This window comes from Enoplosus armatus, chromosome 13 (genome assembly GCF_043641665.1).
Source record: "Enoplosus armatus isolate fEnoArm2 chromosome 13, fEnoArm2.hap1, whole genome shotgun sequence".
In the NCBI taxonomy this organism is placed as follows: Eukaryota; Metazoa; Chordata; class Actinopteri; order Centrarchiformes; family Enoplosidae; genus Enoplosus; species Enoplosus armatus.
In genome coordinates, this window is record NC_092192.1 from 22,754,755 (window position 1) to 22,776,833 (window position 22,079).

A 22,079-nucleotide genomic window follows, 5' to 3' on the forward strand; every position below is an offset into this window, starting at 1 on the left:
CAGGACAGTTTTTGACAGTGCCACCCATTGTTGGCCTCCCTCCAAGTACTGGATCGCACAAGTGCAGCCAATTTTGAAAGCTGTCTGCTGTCTGAGGTTAACGCTGGAGACCTAATGTGCCGTCTTGTCAGCAAGGTGTCTTAGTCGGGGGAACACCCTGTCAAAACCGTGACCTAAATACCGCACATGAAGATGCTTGTTAGGAACAGCGCTCTGTGCTGTTTTTCTTTACAACAACTCTGCAACGGCATGTAAAAAGGTTTCCTTCAGTCAATCATGATTATTATGATCATGAAGGCTGTCTATATTTCGAGATTAAATGCGTTCATTCACTTCTTTGGTGAACCCCGTTGCATTCAATTCGCTTTATGTGCTTTAATTTTTGAATTTCTTCGTCTCATCCTCTGGAGAACATTCTTTCAAAGCGTTATTATTCATGTGTAGAAAGAAAGGAGCAAAAAAGCAAAGTGACAGCATCAGCAGCGGAAATAGACAGGGTTTCCAGCCAGGTATTGTGTCTGCATTACATTCTGGTCTGTTGAGTCTCCTGTCAGTAGAGAAGTTGGTATCTCTTCCTTTTTTTCGATGATTGATTTCTCCCTGTATCCCTGTTGAACAGTGCTGCTGTTGTAGCCCAAGCAGGAAATATCTGGATGGTGGCAACTGTCTTATGTTTGTTTTACACGCACAAATCAGAAAACAACTAAATAGACCCAGGAGCGTGAAGTGGTTTAGGACACTGTGCTTTTCATAAAAAAAAAAAAAAGAACACTTTTAGAGTACCCAAAGTACATAAACAGTAAATCCATCCAGAACTCCCAGTGTAATTTACTATGGGTCTAGAAATGTCTGCTGTCACCCCAATACAATGGAGCTCTAAACAGCGATGTTTCCTTCTGGTCTCAGAAGTCTTCTCATGGCTGCTCACTGTGGTCTACGGTCCTTGCTGAGAACTGTATGTTTCTACAAAAAGGGGCCCACAAACTGTGCATTTCTACACAGAAGAAAGCAAGTGTGGGAATGTGAGGTTGCTTTTGAGCTTTTCAGACGCAGTTTTTCTTGCTAGCGAGCGCCAAATACGAGCTCCGTTGTTGGGGTGGACGGGAGTCATCCCCAAACTTTGTCAAATCACAGCAAAAGCTTTCTCGATAGAGAGAGACATCCCTCCAGGCAAGTGGGTCAGTTTCTCCCTTTAAAGGCCAATGACACGCACTGGAAGGTCAGTGGTTTGAATCCAAGCAACAGCTGGGAATAATAGTTTTTCCACAGGAAAAAAAAGAAGAGAAAAAAAAAAAAAAGATTACTAATGCTCTCCTTTCCAGAGTAGCTGCTGACAAGGTGCCCTTGAGCACTTAACCTCTGGTCGCTCCACAGGAGTGACTCAGTAGCCGGCAGAGGAAGACTGAACTGAACAGCTCCGAGTGTGAGAGTGTGTGCACCATTATGAATATGAAGCAGGACAATGCTGAACACAGCGTAGACCCCCCCCCCCCCCCCCCCCCACCACCACCAAAAAAAAAAAAAACCTTCCCCTCACCGTGTTCACAGAGTAACTACAGAAGAAGACTCAATAAAATTAATTAAAAAGCTTCTTCCTGTTGCACCTTCACCTGCAGCCTTTTCTCCTTTGCAGCGACTTGGCACGCGTTCAGCTAAATCCTCCAGTACCACCGCAGCACCTGCCAGGGAAGTAGCAGGGAGAGGGAGATAACCTTTTATATTTACATTTTATGACCTAATTTATTTATATACTGAGGGAACGCTTAGCTGAGGTTTTTTTTTTTCAGCTTTTTCCAGTGTGTGCAGAGGCTTTCAAGTGTGTTGTGCCGGCCTTCAATATTAACTTTATCTGTTTGGATTTCTCTCCGAAACGAATGACCCCCTGTGACAAAAAAAAAGAAAAAAAAAAAAGGTCACTATCTATTTCTTTCAGGGAAAAGTGGAGAGAGACAAAAATAATACAGTAATATCCTGTTACTGCCCTGCGTGTGCACTCAGCCTCTCTCTCTTTTCCTATGTCGTGCCTACTGTAGACATGGGCGTACATTCACGCACACACACATAAAGGGGTCAGTCTGCGAAACGTTAGCTTTATTCAGCATGTATTCGCTTTGTATAGCTTGCTCCAGGCAGGACTTGCATCGAATGGATTTATTTTATGATTTTACAGATATTTTACACCACCAGAGTCAATTAAAAATGTATCATTACGATTTCGAAATACAAACACAAGGCATACATATTTTAAAATCAAGCGGTACGTAATGTGCTCGCCTCGCCTCGCCTTCATTCACCCGAGCTTCTGTAGAGTCTGCAGCTCCGCCAACAGTCTGTGCGTCACTGTGCTGGTCAAGCTGCTGCTACCACGACTTCACCAACAAACTAGCCATTTGGGCATGCTGTGGCCAATTAGCATATAGATAATGTAACTATAGTACAGTTGGCTATTTTCTCGTTTTGGCACGGCATGAAATGAAACACCCATCTCCTATGCAAACCAGCCAAGGAGACGCACCTTCCTCTGTGAAAGTTCAACGCAATGAGAAACCGCCATCAGCATCCAACCATCAAACAAGAACGCCTACAGTAGTAACAGGCGTTTCTTTTTTTTTTTTTTACCCTGACGACATGTTGGAAGTGTGCTGGAGTCTGCCTGCACCGCACTTCCTTTCCTGCAATATTTCAAAACTGAAACCGCTGAAACTAAAAAGCTCTGATTTAAGAAAACAAAAAAAGCTCTTGTTTGCATACACAAAGTTATGGAGGAAAACAGCAGTGCTGCGCACTCCCACTACTAACTTAGGTGACAAAAAGAATGCATGTCCTGTAGCTGTCTCCAGGTTGACCACTGCTCCACCCCATTCTATTTAGCCAAGCTTCTACTGACACTTCTGGTTCTTCCGGTGTTTGCTTTTTGTGCGCGTTTTTCGCCTAACAGCTGAAACTTAAATGTCAAATCAATTGAGTGATGTTAGTTGTATGCAGAGCTGAAATGACTTTTAATTCTCTGGAGGTACAGTCCGAGAGTCACCAGGTAAGGCCGTTTCGCTGAAATTGCCCCCCTTTTTTGCAGAAAACACAAACCTTGCATCTTCGCAGAGACCTCGCCACTCAACCCTACGTGGAGTGAAACATGGCCAGATCATTTCAGGTTGTTAAAAATGTTGGTAGGGGAAATTCGGAAGCAACCTGACATACATCTCTATGCAAATCTACACCTACAATCCTGTATACTAATTTATATCCAATGGCATGCATGTATATTCCAATATAAGTAATAGTTAACGAATGCAAATTCATGCTTAAGGAAATAGGTTTAAGTAAGTGTCAAAAAAAAAGGCCACAGTTTAATGGCCATTACTGACCTTTAGACCTTTAATGTTTTACTTACCCCTTTTAAAAGACCGTTAGGGCTCCTCAAGAAGACATTTTTTTTATTCGTGCTAACTTTCTCTTGGGGTCTGACAAGTTTTCATTTCCTCCCAGGCTTTGCAAATATAAATAATCCCCTAAGAGTTGAAGCTAACTTTCTGAGCTTTTTTTTTTTTTTTTTTTCTCCTCTGTGGAGAGTGTACCACTCCAAAAGGCAAACACGAAGGAAACGCACTGCTCCATTTGTCCCGTGTTGTGAGGCTGTCAATGCGGTGCCGCTTCATAGTGCGAGTTCAGCAAGTAGTGGAGCTGTTCAAAAGATGCAATCTTGTCTCGCAGGATTTTCTGACGCACATCGTCTCCCCTCTAATGTCTCATCGCTTCATCTAAATTGACTGGTAATACCACAGCGTTCGGGTCAAAGACAAAAAGGTTTTATCGCGCTAAAAAAGGATAAGCGTTGCAGTTTTCAGAGTTAACTGTGTTTCCTCTGCTGACACGACAACCTCTCTCTTATAGGTTAGGTTATGTGACATAGTGCCAGCACAATTTGGTATCTAATAAAAACAGAGAGCGCCAAGTAATGACATATTAAAGATTAGGATCAATGACACTGTAGTGTTACAGCTGCATGATACGTTTCCAAATACTGGGGTAGATGGAAGACTGGTTGCTGATAGTCTTCCATTTACAGCCTCATTTCTTCAAACCCCCCCACCCCCAACCACCCACACACACACACACACACACACACACACACCTTCCTATTCCCTGCCTTCAGCACCACACACAGACTGCACACATTAGGCTTGGCTGGGACGTGTTAAGCTGTGAACCTGAAATGTCTTGTTTTGCTCTATTTACTGAAATGCTGTGTGTGTGTGTGTGTGTGTGTGTGTGTGTGTGTGTGTGTCTGAGACGCCGGGGTTAGCAAACACACTGCTGGGTGTGTGAAGCTCCCTGGTCGATGCGCCGCATGTATATGGACCGTGTGTGATAACTTGTGCTGAGACCTGCAGACTAATCAGCCAGACGCTGATGGGGGTTTTTTTTGGGGGGGGGGGGGGGTTTGCTCAAACTTCAGGGTATTTTGGATTTAGAAAGGTCGCTTTCACAGTTTGTCCAAACTCATGCCAAATTTACAAGATCCATCAATAACAACAACAAAAAAAGAGCAAGTGAAAAAGCCAAAAACCACTAATGCAGGTGTTACTGTTTTAACCCGGCTAAACGAATCCGATCAGAAGTATTGATGTGGGTCACTCAAAGAAACTCTCCTCAAACCACATCATAATCCACTAAATACGCTACTGACGTGTAGGGTCGGGGTTCCCGATAGCTGGTTCCGTTGGAAAAGAGTGTCCGTATATGTGAAGCGCTGGCGCTAACGCGTCTCGAATCTCGAACCTTTTTATCCGTCCTCACACTTTTTAAATTAAAAAAAATGGTGTTAAAGTGACAAATATCAACAGTGGCAGACTACACCAGCTGTAGCCAATTAACATTGTAGTGGAGCATCTAACTTTAGAACATTCTCTCATGTTTACCCGCGTATACACTATTGGTTACGAATCAAATAAGTTAGTTTGCACTTGCAGAAATAGAGAGCATTCGTTTTTTTTGGAGGGGGGGGGGTTAACATGAAGCACTGGAGCAGTCAGGGTGTTGTCCTCTTGATCTTTTGGGGGGATCAGAGGTGGAAGTCACATTATCTTGTGTTTCGACTCATCTAAAAACGGATGAGGTGGTGGTCTTGTCACTTTGTGTGTAGAATTCAATCCAGTTCAATTCAATTCAATTTTATTCATATGACGCCAAATCACAACAAAGTCATCTCATGACACTTTACAAAATAGAGCAGGTCTAGACCGACTCTTTATAATGTTATTACAGAGACCCAACAGTTCCCACCATGAGCAAGCGCTCTGGCGACAGTGGCGAGGAAAAAAACTTCCTTTTAAGAGGCAGAAGCCTCGAGCAGAACCAGGACTCTAGGTGGGGAGGTGTAGAAGCCAGTGATGAAGTTGTCACATAACACCTTCTCGAAGAGCACGCGAAAAAAAAAGGTTGCATCCTCCTCCCCATCCCGGCTTGGCTTTATTTTGAAATTGCCACATAACCCTGGTTTGATCCATGTTCGTCTGGATTATTTCACTCATATCATCGAAAAGGTCTTGCTTCTGAGGCTCACTTTATGACAAGTATACTGTAAAAAAAAATATATATAAATAAATAAATAAAATAAAAAAGGAACAAGTTGAGGGAACTCCAAATTTCAAAGCAACAAACTGACTGAATGAAATTTAGCATTTAAAATAAGGAAATGTAACATAATTCTTCTTAAAGCAGTTGCTTTAAAGTTGTTGCTGCGGTTTGTGACTTTTTATATTTGCATGTGTTTTCCAAAGCTGCAGTGCATTGTGAACTTTCAGGGCCACCATACATAGCACCTGATGAGACACAGCTGGATGTCAAACCCCTAATGTGTTTTTGCATTTTCCGTCCTCCCCCACCAGATGCAACGTGGACAGCAAAGTGTCACGGGTGGCGTGGCTCAATCGCACCACCATTCTATTCGCAGGGAGTGAGAAGTGGTCCCTGGACCCTCGCGTCATCCTGATGGAAAACACGGCGGTCACGGAGTACAGCATCAAGATCCAAAACGTCGACGTCCACGATGAAGGGCCCTACGTCTGCTCAATCCTCACAAACAAGAAACCAAAATCCACAAAAGTGCACCTGATTGTTCAAGGTAAGGCCTCTCTCCACAGCGAATAACCAAAGGCGTCAAACCAGATTCAGTGTTGGAACGGTGTTGTGTGTTTGTTCTGCAGTGTGGGTGAATTGCAAACTCGAGTTGTTCTTGTCTGGGGGGGGGAGAGAGAAAGTCTTCAGTCAAATCAAAGAAGAATTCTTCCCTCCGTTGTTTTTAGGATGGTTGTGATTAGATGGATTTCGGCAAGCATTAGACCCGGTGATGAAACCAGGATCCAATCTCGATTTAATTTCAGATTGCTGATAGATATTGATTTAGGGCACAGTGCGTTTGAGAAAAGGAAAAAAAAAAAAATTGTCCCGGCTCAGTTTCACTGCAAAGTCCCACTAAATCAAGCGTCGGGCACGAAGACATTTGTTATCTTTTATGATGAAATCAATTTCCTTCACGGTGAGTTTCCGCAAACAATTAGCACCTCCCGCCCCGAGCCTGCGTCTGAGGTTTAGATCATGTAGCTGGACCAAATTGACATATAATTAAAAGTTAGATGAAGATACTTGTGTCAGGTGCCTCATGCAGAACCCACCGCATCATTGAACGACTGCTGGCAACCCCTGAGTAGACGCAGTTCGAGATTTTAATGAGTTGAGAAGAAAGTTGCTTTTTTTTTTTAGATATATCTTAAGACGTTGCAGCTAGCGCATCTCATGAAAAATAATTGACATGATCTCCACAAAAACCTATTAACTTTCATGAAATCATAATTACCATTGAGTGTTTTTTCACACTGTATAATTCATGATGATATCTCATTAGCTCTTAATTGATGCCGAGAAGTATCAGGCCATGGTTTTAATCAAACAATAGACAAGCACATATTCTCGCACAGACAAGGCAGCACGTCTCCAATTATACTTTCCCATGGATTTTTTTCTGTCCTTTCTTTATTTATTTATTTATTTATTTATTTATTTATTTTGTCCCCTGACCTTGACCTTGAACAACTCAGCCAATCTGGATGCTGCGAAAAGCAAAAGCAGCCGCGAGATCAGCGAAAGCTAGTCGAAGCCGGGCTTTGATGCACCAGCCAAACACCGGCGGTGGTGCTCTGACCAGAAGGAGGGATGCACCTGCTGTGTTCATGTGACATGTGTCTGTCAGTGGCACGCGGGTCACAAACCACAACTCTCCACGTCAAGCAGGGGCGCAAATTTCAAGACATTTCCTTAAAATCGAATTATTGGTGAGGTTCACAATCAATAGTTGATTAATTATTAAAACACACACACACTTAGTGAATGTTTTTTCCTCACCAATAGCATTTTTAAAAACTGCTGCTGTGGCCCACACAGTCACTGCTTCAAGTGTATGTGCTCAGCAGTGCATTGGATTTTCACCCAGGTAAAGTGGGAACGCGGGCTTGTGTTCTGTTGAAGCTGCTGAAGCAATTAGCATGAGCTTCTGAGCTAAACCTAGTCTGGCTCACCGGATGCATGCTGCCGGGATGAGTCTGGTGACTGTTTCAGGCGCCATTCTCCTCCCCTTCCGCTAACTGCGTTATTGCTTTCGAAGTCTGCGGTTTTCCCTTCAGACACTGTTTTGCAACGGCACCGTCGCTGCACCCTGAGCTCAGCTCCGCCCAAGACAACCGTGATTGGTTTAAAGAAAAACATAGGAAGCCTGTGCATTTTTTTCCTAAACCCCGACAGCTGGGAGACATCCGGTGAGCCGGACGTCCCGGTTCGTCCGGAATCGTCCCCGGTTTCGGTGTCCCGATTCCCGACAGATATCTGTAAAACACTAAATTGTCCCCGGTTTTCGCCACAATAATAATTACAACATTATAATAGTTTCCAGCACTTACATCGACGTTTACCTAAAAACATAAACAAAGCACCATGCGTGGGAATTCAACACTCTGTATGTGTGTCAATCAATCAAAGTGTCACTGTCAAGGCTGTGGGACACAGCGAGGAGGGTTAGCTCACACCGCACGTCCCTCGTCTTCCGCGTTGTCGGTTAATCTGACCGGAAACATTACAACGCAGATTGACTGATAATTGTTTAATCATCGACATCCCTAATTATGTAGACACAGTAGTTACGCTTGCTTGAAGCAGAAAACATCATCATGAAGATTCTCTCCTAAATCAATATAAATTTGGAATAAGGATGTTCGTGTAGACGCGTTTTAGGTGTTGCAAATGGGAAAGCCGGCTGTAAAATCTATTTCGCAGCTCTCTCGCGTTTTGGATTAAAATCTCCTTCGGGTGGGGTTTGAGATTGAGAGCGTCCTCGGGCGGGAAAAGCATCGGTGCTTTCGTTTGAAGGGTGGCTTTTTCACATCGTCACCGATCTGACGTTACGCGGCGAAGAGGGGGAGGACGGGTGGAGGGAGATAGACGTCGTACAGTAATTCTTTCACACTGCCTCTTCGTGCTGCGCTTCTGCATGGCTTCTGTATGCATGAGTGTATATATGCATATTGATAGTTGTCATGGCAGTGGTGAGGCAGACTCTGGGATATTGATGTAGGCAATCCCGCTGTTTATTTGGGTAGAGGGACAGACCTGCAGTGAAATGGCATGGCCCAGCATTTCTCCCACGCTGGCACTAGTTTTAGGCCCAACAGTGGTGTAATGCTGCTTTGGCCTGATTACACGCGTGCCGGTACCCCGACACGATGAACACAGCGCACAGTGCATACAATTGCAGCCACTTGTTTAACTTCGCGAGAGCTCGGTGCTGTGAGGACATTTTATAGGAAGGGCCACAGATTTATGTCGCACCCCGGAGTGAGAAATGAATGGGTACAGTACACCACTGCCACCTTTATGGCAAAGACAGATCAGGAAGTCCATGGGGGATGTTGGTGGGGCCTTTCGTCCCCGCAGGCGCCCTCCTCTCAAGCACCTCAGAAATAGAGATTGGTGTTGAACCTGTACACAGAGAAGGACTCTGGAGGCTAACATCAATCAGCCCGGTGACCTTGTCAGCTGATACCCTCAGGAATATAGGGCATCTGCTTCCATGGTGACTGCACACAGGGAGTGGACTGACTGCAGTTAAGCCACACTACAAGGAAGAATAATATCATGGTGTGCTTTGCGATGCACAATTCCAAGGACTAGATGTGGCGGAGAAGGGAGCCAAGGACTCTGAGTCGACATCAAGTGGCGGTTACACTGTGATGCCAACTTTCAGGCCTTTAGGTTTGCTCCTTTAATGAACAAAAGAGTCTTACTGACACAATCACTGAAACACAACAGCATAGTCTCACAGGGGGTAGCGCTGCTTCAGCCTACGCTGTTATTGACGTTTAAGTTTTGAAAACAGAAATAACACAGGCGTCCTCTCACAAAGGGAATTCATTCGCAACAGAACGCAGCCTCACTGGTGTGACCAGTGGCTTAACACTCAATGTGTCCTGCAATTGCCACACTTGGCCACAGGGGCCACTGTTGAGCAAGCATTACACAGTCCTTCACACGTGTGTTGACTTGGGTGTTTTCATAATGTTGTGCCACTTGTTAGATAGAATAGCTCTAGCATGCGGTGATATATTAAAGCCTAAACATATATAATATCTTCCTTGCTACGAGTTGATTCTGGCTTGCCGTTGCTTTGACACCAGTGCAGAAATAAAGCTTGTTATTGTTACAGTCATTGCTAGAAATAACTTGGAAATCCCTCGAGACGTCAACAGAACAAGACAACATTTCCAGCTAGCAGGTTGTCATTTTTGTTTTTGCCCTTTTTGCTCTGCCTTTTTTTGCGCCTCGGCTTGCCTGCAACAACTGAACTTGCCCCCCCCCTTCCTTCGCCGCATGCTGGCTCAGGACTCTCAGCACAGCATGCGCGCGCAGTGTTTTCGCCCCACGCCGCCTGCTCTGTGTCTCCGTCTGTGATGCTTTTCATGATGAGAGGCAGAGCAGGCCACTGGAGGAGGACCCAGTGTTTTGCCTTGGGTTGTAGATTCTTACCCATCGATGATTTGTCTTGTGTGAAAAAGAAAAGGGGGGTAAAGAGGTGACATAGAAAAGGTACATTTTTTTGTTTTTTTTGTTTTTTTTTTACATTTGGCCTTTTACAATATTATAAAAGAGCTTTTTATGTCGCCTCTTTACTCCACTTTTCTTCCCCCTTCAAAAACAAACACGCTCTCTCGGGTCGGAAATCAAGCTGTCCCACTCAGCACTCCCCCAAGAGGCCGGAGCACTTCCGTTGTGTTGACAGTATGCGGTATGCAGCGTTTTCCTGTTGCATTTGTTTTCGGGGGACTTTGCAGCGCATTTGCTGTATTTGCTTTGGCTTTCTGCAGCACGTTCCCCTTGCTGTAGATGTTCTGGGCTCTCAAGTGTGTTTACGAATTGTCACCGTTTCTGAAGCTGCAGCGTGTTTCTCCTGATGGAAATGTTTTGGGCCCTTGGACTACGACTGCTTTTCGAAACAGTTTCCTCAGCTACACCGGAGGTGGCTGGGCCATACCGCGCCCCCTGGCATGCGTGCTTCAAAATGTTTACGTCCCAGTGTATTTAACCCCAAGGCTATGAACGTGCCTGTAGAATATTAACATCCAGTTAGCTGCAAAATATTTCCTGTCATTTGTGCAGGCAAGGGTGCTTGTGACTCTTCGACCCTCCATCTGTACACTTATTTGACATAAAGCCAATCCCATTAAGAGACTAATGAATGGACAGATTAATTACTCTGAAGTCAATTAAACATGCTGGACTGAATTTAGTCTGAGCCACAAGTAGTAAGTAGTATTGCGCAAACAGACACTTGTTAAAGGGGTCATACGAAAAGGTATATGTAGTCCCTTCATGCTACACACACATATAACACTATGATAATTAAAATTTTGAATACAATACAATAAGATTTTACTTGAGTGAAATTTCTATAAAGTAACGGTAAGAACAGAAACAGCAGGCGCACTTGGATACGCCCTGACTTTGTGCTGAGAAAACAGAAGCTTCCACAGTGCGGTACTGAAGAAGCACAGAAAATGAGGGACACTGTACACTGCGCAGTACTTACTGAGCTCAGTGCATTGCAATGTTGCATTTGAATTGTGGTGTCATTATCTAACGTAACTACCGTAGCAGGGCAATTAGACCTAAGAGTCTGGTTTTAACACAAAAGGTGGATCAATGATCTCAATCTCAATGACTCAAATGTGATTCGTAGCAAAGTCATCGATATGGCGCGTTTTTTTTGTCGACTCTCAGTTGTAATACAGCAGAGCATCAATGGTTACACTGTATGCGTAAAGGAACGCTCCCCCTCCCCACATGAGCTGCTCTGGGAAAAAAAAACACTGTCATTGGTGCCAATCTTGATCTCGCTCCTTCAGCCGGCATCGATCAGTGGAGACAGGCGAAATTAGCTCTCCAGAAATGTGGCCCTGGACACAGACTGGGGCATGAGCCAGCATTTGTGTACCTTCGACCGTTATTTCTTTGATGGGAGTTTATCTCAAATGTCGTTTGTGTATTTTCGAGCTTTGACTTTGCAGCATTTTGTCTGGCTTCGTGCGTAGGAAATAAAACCCAGAATGGGCAGCTAGGGTTTCAAAAGAGAGTAGGCTACTTTTTACCCTTTTTTTGTAATTATATGTGGGTGGGGCGCAGTGGGAGTCGTCAGTGTATATATATACCCTCTAGAATCTGAAATGCTACAGCAGTTCACTGCTGCACACCCTTACTTAAATTAGCATTTTACCTACTTAATCCAAACAGCTTTATCTCAAAAACACAAGTTGCTTTCATTTAAAAAAAAACAAAAACACAACTTCCTCTTTAATTTGATACCAAATATGTAGCATGTGTAGCTTTTTAGTTTGATTCAACACATTTAAAAAAAAAAAAAAAATCACCAGACAAAACAACAAATTGCACAGAAACTTTTGGAAATAAGCTATTTCCTATATCTTCATAATTCAAAATAAATTCATAAATCATATCTTCCTCACACAAAACGCTTTTTTCTCTTTGACAGAAACTTGTGATCCACAACATCCACGCTCTCCGTTTGCTTACTGAGTCAACAAAACAACAAAACAGATCCTCCACTGGACACTCGGCTTTTCATAATAAAAGAGAAACGTCCCACGTGCCAAACCACACCGCAGTGTTGTTGGAACAAACAGCAGTAATGTGGTAGCAAGTCGTGTCTTTGGTGACTTATATGAGAGGGAAAAAAACAAACAAAACAAAAAGTTTTCGCTGAAGTCATAAGTGGAAAAGTCGCGGCCCCGGTCAGTACTCCCTACCGACTCTTCGGCGCACTGCCACCCCGGAAAGCCGGGTTGGTCCCACTGTTTACCGAAGATGATCATGTGTAGTGATTTTGAGCAAAAAAATTTGAACTTTGCCACTTTCCACGATTCACTGTGGTCAGGATCTCTCTCACAACACAATCTTACGGTGGGGGGGGGGGGGGGGGGGTATTGTATCTACGATACAAAGCTCAGAACTTTGAAGGAGAAATAAATAGTTGAGAATAATATCTCTTTTTTTTTTTTCTTTTTTCTTTGGTCTTGTACCTTTGTATTGTATCTACAATACAAAGCTCGGAACTTTGAAGGAGAAATAAATAGTTGAGAATTATATCTCTTATTTTTTTCTTTGGTCTTGTACCTTAACCCTTATTCAAAATGTTCATCAGGGTTAGCTCTTTATAGCAGACCGAGTCATAGGAATTGAAGAATCAACGAAATGACATGTCACTTAACACATTTCCCCAGGTATTCCTCATGATGTATGAATTGAAAACGTAATTTAAAAAAATTGATTAACTGTGGAATATTGGTTCGGCCAACAGAAATTGATTATCTGAGCTGGTGGCCATACACCCAGTCCATGTCCAGAGGGGTGTGCCATATGAAATGGTTTGGATCACAGGGTTGAACTTAATGATAGCCAACATAAAATGAACTGGAGGGTTTCGATGTTAATAGTGACTCGCAGGTTCATGGCTATTTTGACAGCTGACGTAAAGTTGATAAGATTTCCTAATGAAATGAAATTGTTATTGAGCTATTGTGTACATGTAGTGATTTTTGCATGATCTTTGATCAGGAAACTAAGCTCTTACCAGAATAAGGATGTTTCGTCATATTTTGATTTATAGACAGACAGAATTTACACTTGACATTAGTCTTGTGGAAGTGGAAAAAAGAATAGACTGGCAGGATATTAAATATGGATACGTGTGTTCATACTGTGTGTATTATATATGATCGGTGGGAGACAAAGTGTGTATTCAACCAGCCCCATTTCCAAAGACGGCAAATGTTTGGAGCATTTCAGATTCGACTTGAAAATGCATATGAGAGGTGGCTGGTTGCTCACCGCGTAGAAGTAAAATAAGTAATAAAGGAAAGAAGGAAGGGAAGGAGGAAGAAGGAAAGAAAGAACTCATTGAAATTTGTATTTTGAATGTCTTCAGAGCTGCAGGAGCCTGCCACAAACTCTTGTAACGTTTTGGGGCTTGTATTTTAAAAAAGCTCACCTAATCCTCTGGATTATCTGTCAAAAATAAAAGCCCTCTGGCACCTAACCAGCGTTTAGCTGGTATTCTGAAAATCTGGCCAAGTCCAGAGCTCTTGCTACCTGTTTGAGACTCTTATTCTCAAAGTGCAGCCATCTTATGTTCCCGGCAGTCATGCTACCATGGTAACCAACCTACACTGCACACACAACCTGCCGGGGACCCTCTAGTGGTGGGTCGCAATTGCCAGTCGGACAGTGGAAGCCTAGTATATACTATGCTTGAGAACATTGTCAAAATGACAGAGGTGAGCTGAGTATTCACATGATGGAGCAGAGGATCTACAGAACAGTTAAAGACTGGACACAATGTTCAGTGTAAAGCTCTGGTGTGTATGACACATTGAGGTCAATATATGGAGGAGGAGGAGGTGTAAACAGTCAAGTGAAAACACCTGTGTGGTTTGTTGCTTTGGGCTGCATTCACAATATGTAGGAGACGGAAAGAGGAGAGGAAGTACTATCACTGAAGATCATTAGTTCTGCAATGAGGACTGTGGCCCGTCTCCACAGCTGGAGTCAGAAGTTGCTGTCTGCTTCAAAGTTGTGGAGGGAAGAAGCCAGAGATGGACAGAATTACTCTTTACTATTAGTGGCACTAGTAGCAGCAGCATTGGTAGGGACAGAGGTAGTTAGTTTCTAGCCTAAAGCATGTTAAAAGAGATACCCCCCAAAAAAAGTGGTGAAATATTAATAACAACTTGCCGAGCATAGCGATCAGCTGGCGGGCTGACTCCACTACAGCTCTTCGGCAAGACTGCTGCAGAATAAGGGAGGCCGAAGAGAGCGTATCTGCTGATGAAAAACGAGGAAAGTGACATGACCAAACCGCGAAGCCGGCACGCTCGAGTACAAAATTAGATCAACTGGAAACGGCATTTAATGGCTCATTTCTGGAATACCGTTCGTATTCGATTCCAATTGCAGCTGCAAAAAAAAAAGAAAAAATAAAGCTCCATCTATGCCTCATGAATGCAGCGCAACTGCTCCAGGTTGCTGCGTGATTTTGTGTCAGCAGAAAGAGGTCTTTTTTTTTTTACAGACTTTGAAAAGGAAGCTTCAGCCGTGTCAGGCGCGTGCCAGGCGTGCAAACACGAGGGAGGAAAATAAACAATTTCTTCTGCCTATCCCTTTGATTTGGACGGAAGTCTTGCTGATGAGCTGATGCACTTCAGATCTTTCATTAGATCCGATGGGACAGAGCGTGCCTCCATCGAAGCTATTAAAAAACAAAATGACACTACATTAAGACCGTGTGTGGCGCGTCCCGCTAGCAGCTACGAGGAAGAACACTTCTTTACACAAGTGTCTAGGATTAAAAAAACACAAAGGACGAGGATAGCACAGAGATGCCTAATTATCCAATCGCTCATGGCCACTGACTTTGAACTCGTCCTGGGGCTGGACTTGGACAGGTATGTGTTCTTTCGAGGTTAGTCATAGGTTGTTTTTCGTTCATAAAGATGAAGAATTTTACATGTTATGCGTAGAACATAGCGGACCCTAATGTAACATATCAAAATAACGAATATCAGTTCAAAGGAACACATGCTGTGTTGGGGTTTTGGGGGTCCTGTGTGCTTGGAGAGTTTGTGTAAGTGGTGTGTGTGTGTGTGTGCGAGAGAGAGAACGAGAGAGAGGGAACACAATGGTTGAGGCCATTGTCACGGCAGGCGTCTAAGCATTGTTAACATCATTAGCAACACCTGCGTGGAGCTGCCTTAAAGCTGCCGTTTGATATGTCCTGCTAGAAGAGGTAAAAAAAAAAAAAAAAATGGCCGACATCAAAAATGGCTCAATGAGAGGCGATAAGAAATGGATGTCCAGGGAAAACCCTGTCCTCCTGCGGGTGGGAAAAAAAAAAAAACACCACCACGACACCGTCAGAGTAAATCTACGGGAAACACGTCCGACAGCTGCATTTTCACACACACCGACTTGTTTGTCAACAGAGATAAATCGCAGACATTTCACTTAAACCCGTTGCGTCAAATCTGCAAAGAGAGACGTGTGAAGCTCTCGTCAACACCAGAAGTTTCCCTCTGCCGAATTTGCTAACGACTCTCCGCAATGCGTATTTTGCAATTAAAACTAAGAGACAGAAAGAAAGAATGGAAAACCAATACTGTGCTATAAGCAAAGATTAAAGCGGCTGTAGTTATCTGATGTACAAAGACAAAAAAAAAAAAAAAAAAAAAAGCAACTATATCAATGTCTGTGTATTTATTTCTAAAAGCACACAGATTGCTTGACTGTATAAAATCTTACAGCAACACCACCAGAAAAGCACTTCAGGACTTCAAATGCTGATGGAGTGAAAACACTAATTTCTTCAATCGTAGTTTCACTCCACAGACTTTATGTAATGCATCTCCCCCCCCCCACACACACACACACACATAACACTTCATTTTGTTGATAGCAAATATTCAAGGATGTACAGTAACAGCAATTAAACCAGCCTGACAATTTGCTTGATTGACGTGAGGGGATGTATATATACACACAGTATGCTCAGTCATTCTTCTTGGAATGTGATTTGACACACTCTCCTGTCTCATCTTCTCACACACACACACACAGTCAGGATCTTCTCTGATGTGGTTCCTCCCTTTTTTCCAACACTAACAAGCGCGAGCGAGGGACATGGTTAAGCATCTTATCTGTCATTTTGCTTTCTAAGCTCCACCTTTTGTCTTGTCTGACCGTTTATTCTCCACACCGCTCGGCCAACAAGCGTGATGAAAGGCAGCGATCGTGACATCAGTTTGAAAGCAGGGGGTCGGGGGTGGAGGTCATTGGCGATCACTTGATCAGTTGGGAAGAGGGTGCAGAAGAAGCTGTCACCCGTTGCGGGACAATGTTCCAGGGAAAGAAAACAGCAGAAATGAAATCACATTTCTAGGTTGAGGACAAAGAGAATTTAATTACCGCCAGGTTACATGCACATTCGCATGGCTGTGGACGATAAATAGTGTGTCAGTATGTTCCTTGGGCTCATGTTCAACACATTACAGTTCTATGAAACCCCTCCGAAAGGAGAGAGGACTGCTTGGCACACAATCCCGACGGTAGCTGTGACTGAGGTCTGGGCTCCAGCAGCTCACAAGGAAAGAATCACTTTGGTGAAAAGGTAGACTCCAATACTTTGTTGCGCTCGGAATCTTTGATGCTTTAGCTGTGCGTCATCAGGCTTAGCAGAGCCAACTCCCACTTTCCCTTGAAATGCCATTACGGGGCGGACTGTTCAGAAGCGGTGACAGTGCACAAGTCTGTGGTGACAGTGAAGGTGGGTTCGCATGCATCCCAACTGAGACACGCACCAGGGATGCACCCTTGTCCCTCTGCAAAGTACTTGGGATATTTGCCAGCAGGTAGCCTCATGAGCTCCACCAAATTTCCCAAGGGGAACTCCCAGTGATAGATCAGTAGGTAAATCCTTCCTTCTGATTATTTCTGTAGAAGATCCAGCTTGTTTTAACATTTTACCTGCTGTTTTGATGGTGAAGAAACGTGTCTTTTCCCGCTACAGGGACTTAACGACCTGTAACTTGGCGCTCCCCATAACCTAAACCTTTATGAACCCGGAAGGTTTTGCTGCTGGGTTCTGCCTCGTTATTTCCCCTATGCGCCACAAATCGGAACTTTAAGAAGCTGTGGGACAGGCCACGATGGAATAAGTGGCGTTGATTGCTGATTGGTTTACATTACAATGAGTTTTATGATATAAAATACCTACACTAAGTTGGCGTCGCTATGCTCCCCAACACTGTGCAAATGTTTTACATTTTACACAAACAAATGCATAACAAGGAAGCAAAACACACATGTTCAGTATTCTGTATTAGAATTGCCTGCATATTGGAACACAATCTCGTGCGGTACTTAGGTAAACACATGTCCAAATTTAACCTTTATCATTATCATACATTTTCACTACAAAAAAAGTAGTTGGAATCAAGTCGCACTGAGTGGGGTCCAACATATTTGCCTTATGTGGGAACCAGTGCCGAGGCCATGTTGAAACAGTTGGAACAGTGCAGGATGATTTCGCAAGAGTGGCCACAGCTGGAAGTGAAACTCATGTGACATCCTGGGACCCAGAAAAACTTTCTGTGATAAACATCTGTTACCAAAAGATCCCGAAACCACACACACACACACTCCACATTTACTATTAGAGGGCTCAAAGGAGGGTTTCAGCATATGCCCTGGTTGAGCAGCTGTCCCATTCAAAAGAATTGGATTTGGATTCCTCACGCATTCGGATTGAAACATTCAAAGTCCACTTTCAGCGTCAGCACTTTGGCCTTGCAATATATTATGCATGGCATGCACCGTGCAGTGGTTGTACAGTTTAACGTCCTTTTAGCGTCCCAGTGCCCTGAATCCTAATCAGAATTCACAGGAGGAATTGTTCATACAGCTGGATAGAGTGCTCAAAGAAACACAAGCTGCTCGCTTGAGGAACTTATCATAACTTTGATTTTCTAGACGTTTGACAGTTCATTCCAAAAGGTGCCAAGAGTTTGTGGCAGTGAACTTTTTTCCGTCTGTACGCGGCTTCCGCTGAAAGTTAAGATGAAAGAGGTGGTGAATGGAGACTGTGTAAATCTGTTTAGCCTTCTCAGCAGTGCTGCCACACATTGCCAACATGAGTATAGACCACGGGGAGCCTCCGCATGGCCGACGCTTCACACATTTGCTCCGGTTGGGAGCTCTTTGATTCATATTTGGATGGCGTCCGCTGGAGGGAAACTTTGACAAAATACGGCATCTCCTGAACAGACCGCCAGTGCACCGTGATGTGTTAGAAGGCAAGAGTAATTCAATTCAATTATAAGAAAATACCCTAAACGGACTACAGGATTATCCTCTTTAGTTTCGTCAAGTGTAATGATGTGGCTCTGTGTTTTTCTGATTAGGGTCCAAGCCATTCTCCGCCATAAAAGAAGAAAAGAAAAAGCACTGGTCCTTTCAATTCAATGCACACTGGTCTATAAGCTTCGGGGCTCATTATAGAGAGTAGAGAGAGCCTTCTCCCTTTCTCACAAAATGCAAGTAATGAGGCATTTGAAATATTCCACAACATTAGGATAACTGAAATTGGAGAGTAAGCCCTATGAGCTGTGCTTGTGTTCCACATTTAAAAGTGCTCCTTCTTTCCCGAGGCTGGCGGGGATTTCACTTTGCAACGTCTCACCGACTGAGCTAGGTGACTATCTGGCCTGGGCTGCACTGTTTTCCTTCTTTTTTTTCCAGTTTGCACGTGGACATCATGTGAACACGACCATTGTACCAGAGATGTTAAACCAGCTTCCTTCCATTCTAATAAATGCTTTGATTTTTTTTTTGATTTTTATATATATATATTCAACAGCACTACATCCCATCCTGCAATTTGTACGGCAAATTCGAGGCCTAATTTTGGGATATGTTACGCATCCTAATCACTCGACCTGATTTTACTGAGATGTTTTCATTAGATGAAAACTGAACAATGATACACTCGTCTGGTGGGTAGTCGGTCTGTTTAGTCTTACAAGTAAGCCCTGTTTGAGCTGATGGGGCCCATTGCTAAGGAGATTATCTGCTGTTTTTGAGGCGTGAAGCAGCTTAGCCACACACCCCTCTGGACAGGAAGCCAGTCCATTGCAGGGGCTCAACCCACATCTATCTTTTAAGCAGAAACTGCAAAGCAGAGAAGCTTTGGCTCCAATTCATCAGTATAACAGAACCCAAAGTATCCTAGTATTAGGACAGACACTGATCAGGGTTTGGTGTTGATCTATCTCCAAGAAGTTATCTGTTCAAATTACTATAGTTTTGGGGGGGCTACTTTAATGGTACGATAATATCTTTCTAGGCTTGTCCCCAAATGGACAGGTGACTTCGGCAGATTATCACATTTGTGGCATTTAATGATATCTGGGAATATTACTTCTAGAGAAGATCCTGGCAGAAAATGAACAGGTCTAACGGAGAATGGTATCAATCTTCTCATCTCTGCAACAAAGCAAATAATGTACACTGCTCAAAAAAATTAAAGGAACACTTTTTAATCAGAGTATAGCGTCAAGTTGATTAAACTTCTGGGATATCGATCTGCTCAGTTAAGTAGCAGAGGGGGTTGTTAATCAGTTTCAGCTGCTTTGGTGTTAATGAAATTAACAACAGGTGCACTAGAGGGGCAACAATGAGACGACCCCCAAAACAGGAATGGTTTTCCAGGTGGAGGCCACTGACATTTTTTCCCTCATCTTTTCTGACTGTTCTTCACTAGTATTGCATTTGGCTAGGGTCAGTGTCACTACTGGTAGCATGAGGCGAAACCTGGATCCTACAGAGGTCGCACAGGCAGTCCAACTCCTCCAAGATGGCACATCAATTTGTACAATTTCCCCCCGGGGATCAATAAAGTATTTCTGATTCTGATTCTGATTCTGATTCAATACGTGCCATTGCCAGAAGGTTTGCTGTGTCTCCCAGCCACAGTCTCAAGAGCATGAAGGAGATTCCAGGAGACAGGCAGTTACTCTAGGAGAGCTGGACAAGGCTGTAGAGGGTCTTTAACCCATCAGCAGGACCGGTATCTGCTCCTTTTGTGCAAGGAGGAACAGGATGAGCACTGCCAGAGCCCTACAAAATGACCTCCAGCAGGCCACTGGTGTGAATGTCTCTGACCGAACAATCAGAAACAGACTTCATGAGGGTGGCCTGAGGGCTCGACGTCCTCTAGTGGGCCCTGTGCTCACTGCCCCGGCACCGTGGAGCTCGATTGGCATTTGCCATAGAACACCAGATTTGGCAAGTCCGCCACTGGTGCCCTGTGCTTTTCACAGATGAGAGCAGGTTCACCCTGAGCACATGTGACAGACGTGAAAGGGTCCGGAGAAGCCGTGGAGAACGTTATGCTGCCTGTAACATCGTTCAGCATGACCGGTTTGGTGGTGGCTCAGTGATGGTCTGGGGAGGCATATCCATGGAGGGACGCACAGACCTCTACAGGTTAGCCAACGGCACCCTGACTGCCATTAGGTATCGGGATGAAATCCTTGGACCCATTGTCAGACCCTACACTGGTGCAGTGGGTCCTGGGTTCCTCCTGGTGCACGACAATGCCCGACCTCATGTGGCGAGAGTATGCAGGCAGTTCCTGGAGGATGAAGGAATTGATACCATTGACTGGCCCCCCACGCTCGCCTGACCTGAATCCAACAGAACACCTCTGGGACATTATGTTTCGGTCCATCCGACGCCGCCAGGTTGCACCTTAGACTGTCCAGGAGCTCAGTGATGCCCTGGTCCAGATCTGGGAGGACGTTGTCAGGCATGCTAACAGGCACATGGGGGCAAAACACAGTACTGAGTACCATTTTGAGTTGCTGCAATGGAATTTCAGCAAAATGGACTAGCCTGCCGCATAATTTTTTCACTTTGATTTTCGGGGTGTCTTTGAATTCAGCCCTCTGCAGGTTGATCATTTTCATTTCCATCAAACGATGTGGCATCCTTTCGTTCCTAACACATTACACAGTCCATGTCAGTATAGATATCCAGCATGATTTTTTTCCCATTGAGACCTGATGTGTTTTCAAAGTGTTCCTTTACTTTTTTTGAGCAGTGTATTTCCCAAAATGTCAAACTATTCCTTTAATTTGGGAAGGAGGTGGATATGAATTTGGTACGTATCCACATATATATCTAGTGATTAAGGAGGTTGGAAGTCTTTGGTTTAAGCATTATCATCTTGGAAAATTAGAACTTAATGCACCTTATGGTCTATGGCAGTTAAAATGTCCTTATATCCCTCGGCTGTTATAGCAGCATGCAGTGTACAGTCATTATTGTACCTGCTGGACTGACTTCCATGAAGTGGTTGCCCAAGTCATTACAGATACAGCACTCCTGCTGTCTGCAGACATCGTGCACTGAAGGCACACAAGGTCAGATCCAGAATAAATTCTTCTACTGACTCTGACCAAAAAAATGGGTTCTCAAGAATATCAGAATATAGACTTCACTCTGTGGCACAAACTTTGAAATAGCGCTCATGAAATAGCTAGCTCATATACAATTTTGGACACAACTGTTCAACTCAATCATCCATATTGTCTGTGGATGTAAATTTCAAGGTTGCGGTCACGATACAGAATGAAAGGGTTTCGGCAGCGCTCTGATCCCAGTGCAAGAAAATGGCCTAAACACAGTAAGTGTCGGTGTGGTCATCTCCATTGATTCAAACAGAAGTGTAACTGTTCCACGTGAGACGAACATCTGGAAAATGTGCCTGAAGTGCCTCCTGTTTAGACACATGGGTCTCCTCTAGAAGAGTCCAACATTACGCTGTCTAATGTGAGTTAATCAGCGATGAACATGGATCCCACCTCTCCTCCATTAGTCAATTCATTGATTAGTCAATTTGTCAGAAAATT

At 43.9% G+C, this 22,079-nt stretch overlaps 1 protein-coding gene across 2 annotated transcripts in view; it reads left to right on the top strand.

Annotated features, from left to right (window-relative positions):
* The window catches only part of opcml (opioid binding protein/cell adhesion molecule-like), a 135,169-nt gene that overhangs the window by 59,560 nt on the left and 53,530 nt on the right, over positions 1-22,079 (top strand). For both annotated transcript variants that reach the window (XM_070916890.1, XM_070916891.1), the window contains exon 2: positions 5,889-6,124. In XM_070916890.1, the coding sequence (XP_070772991.1) occupies positions 5,889-6,124 (236 nt within the window). The remainder of the gene's footprint in view (positions 1-5,888; positions 6,125-22,079) is intronic.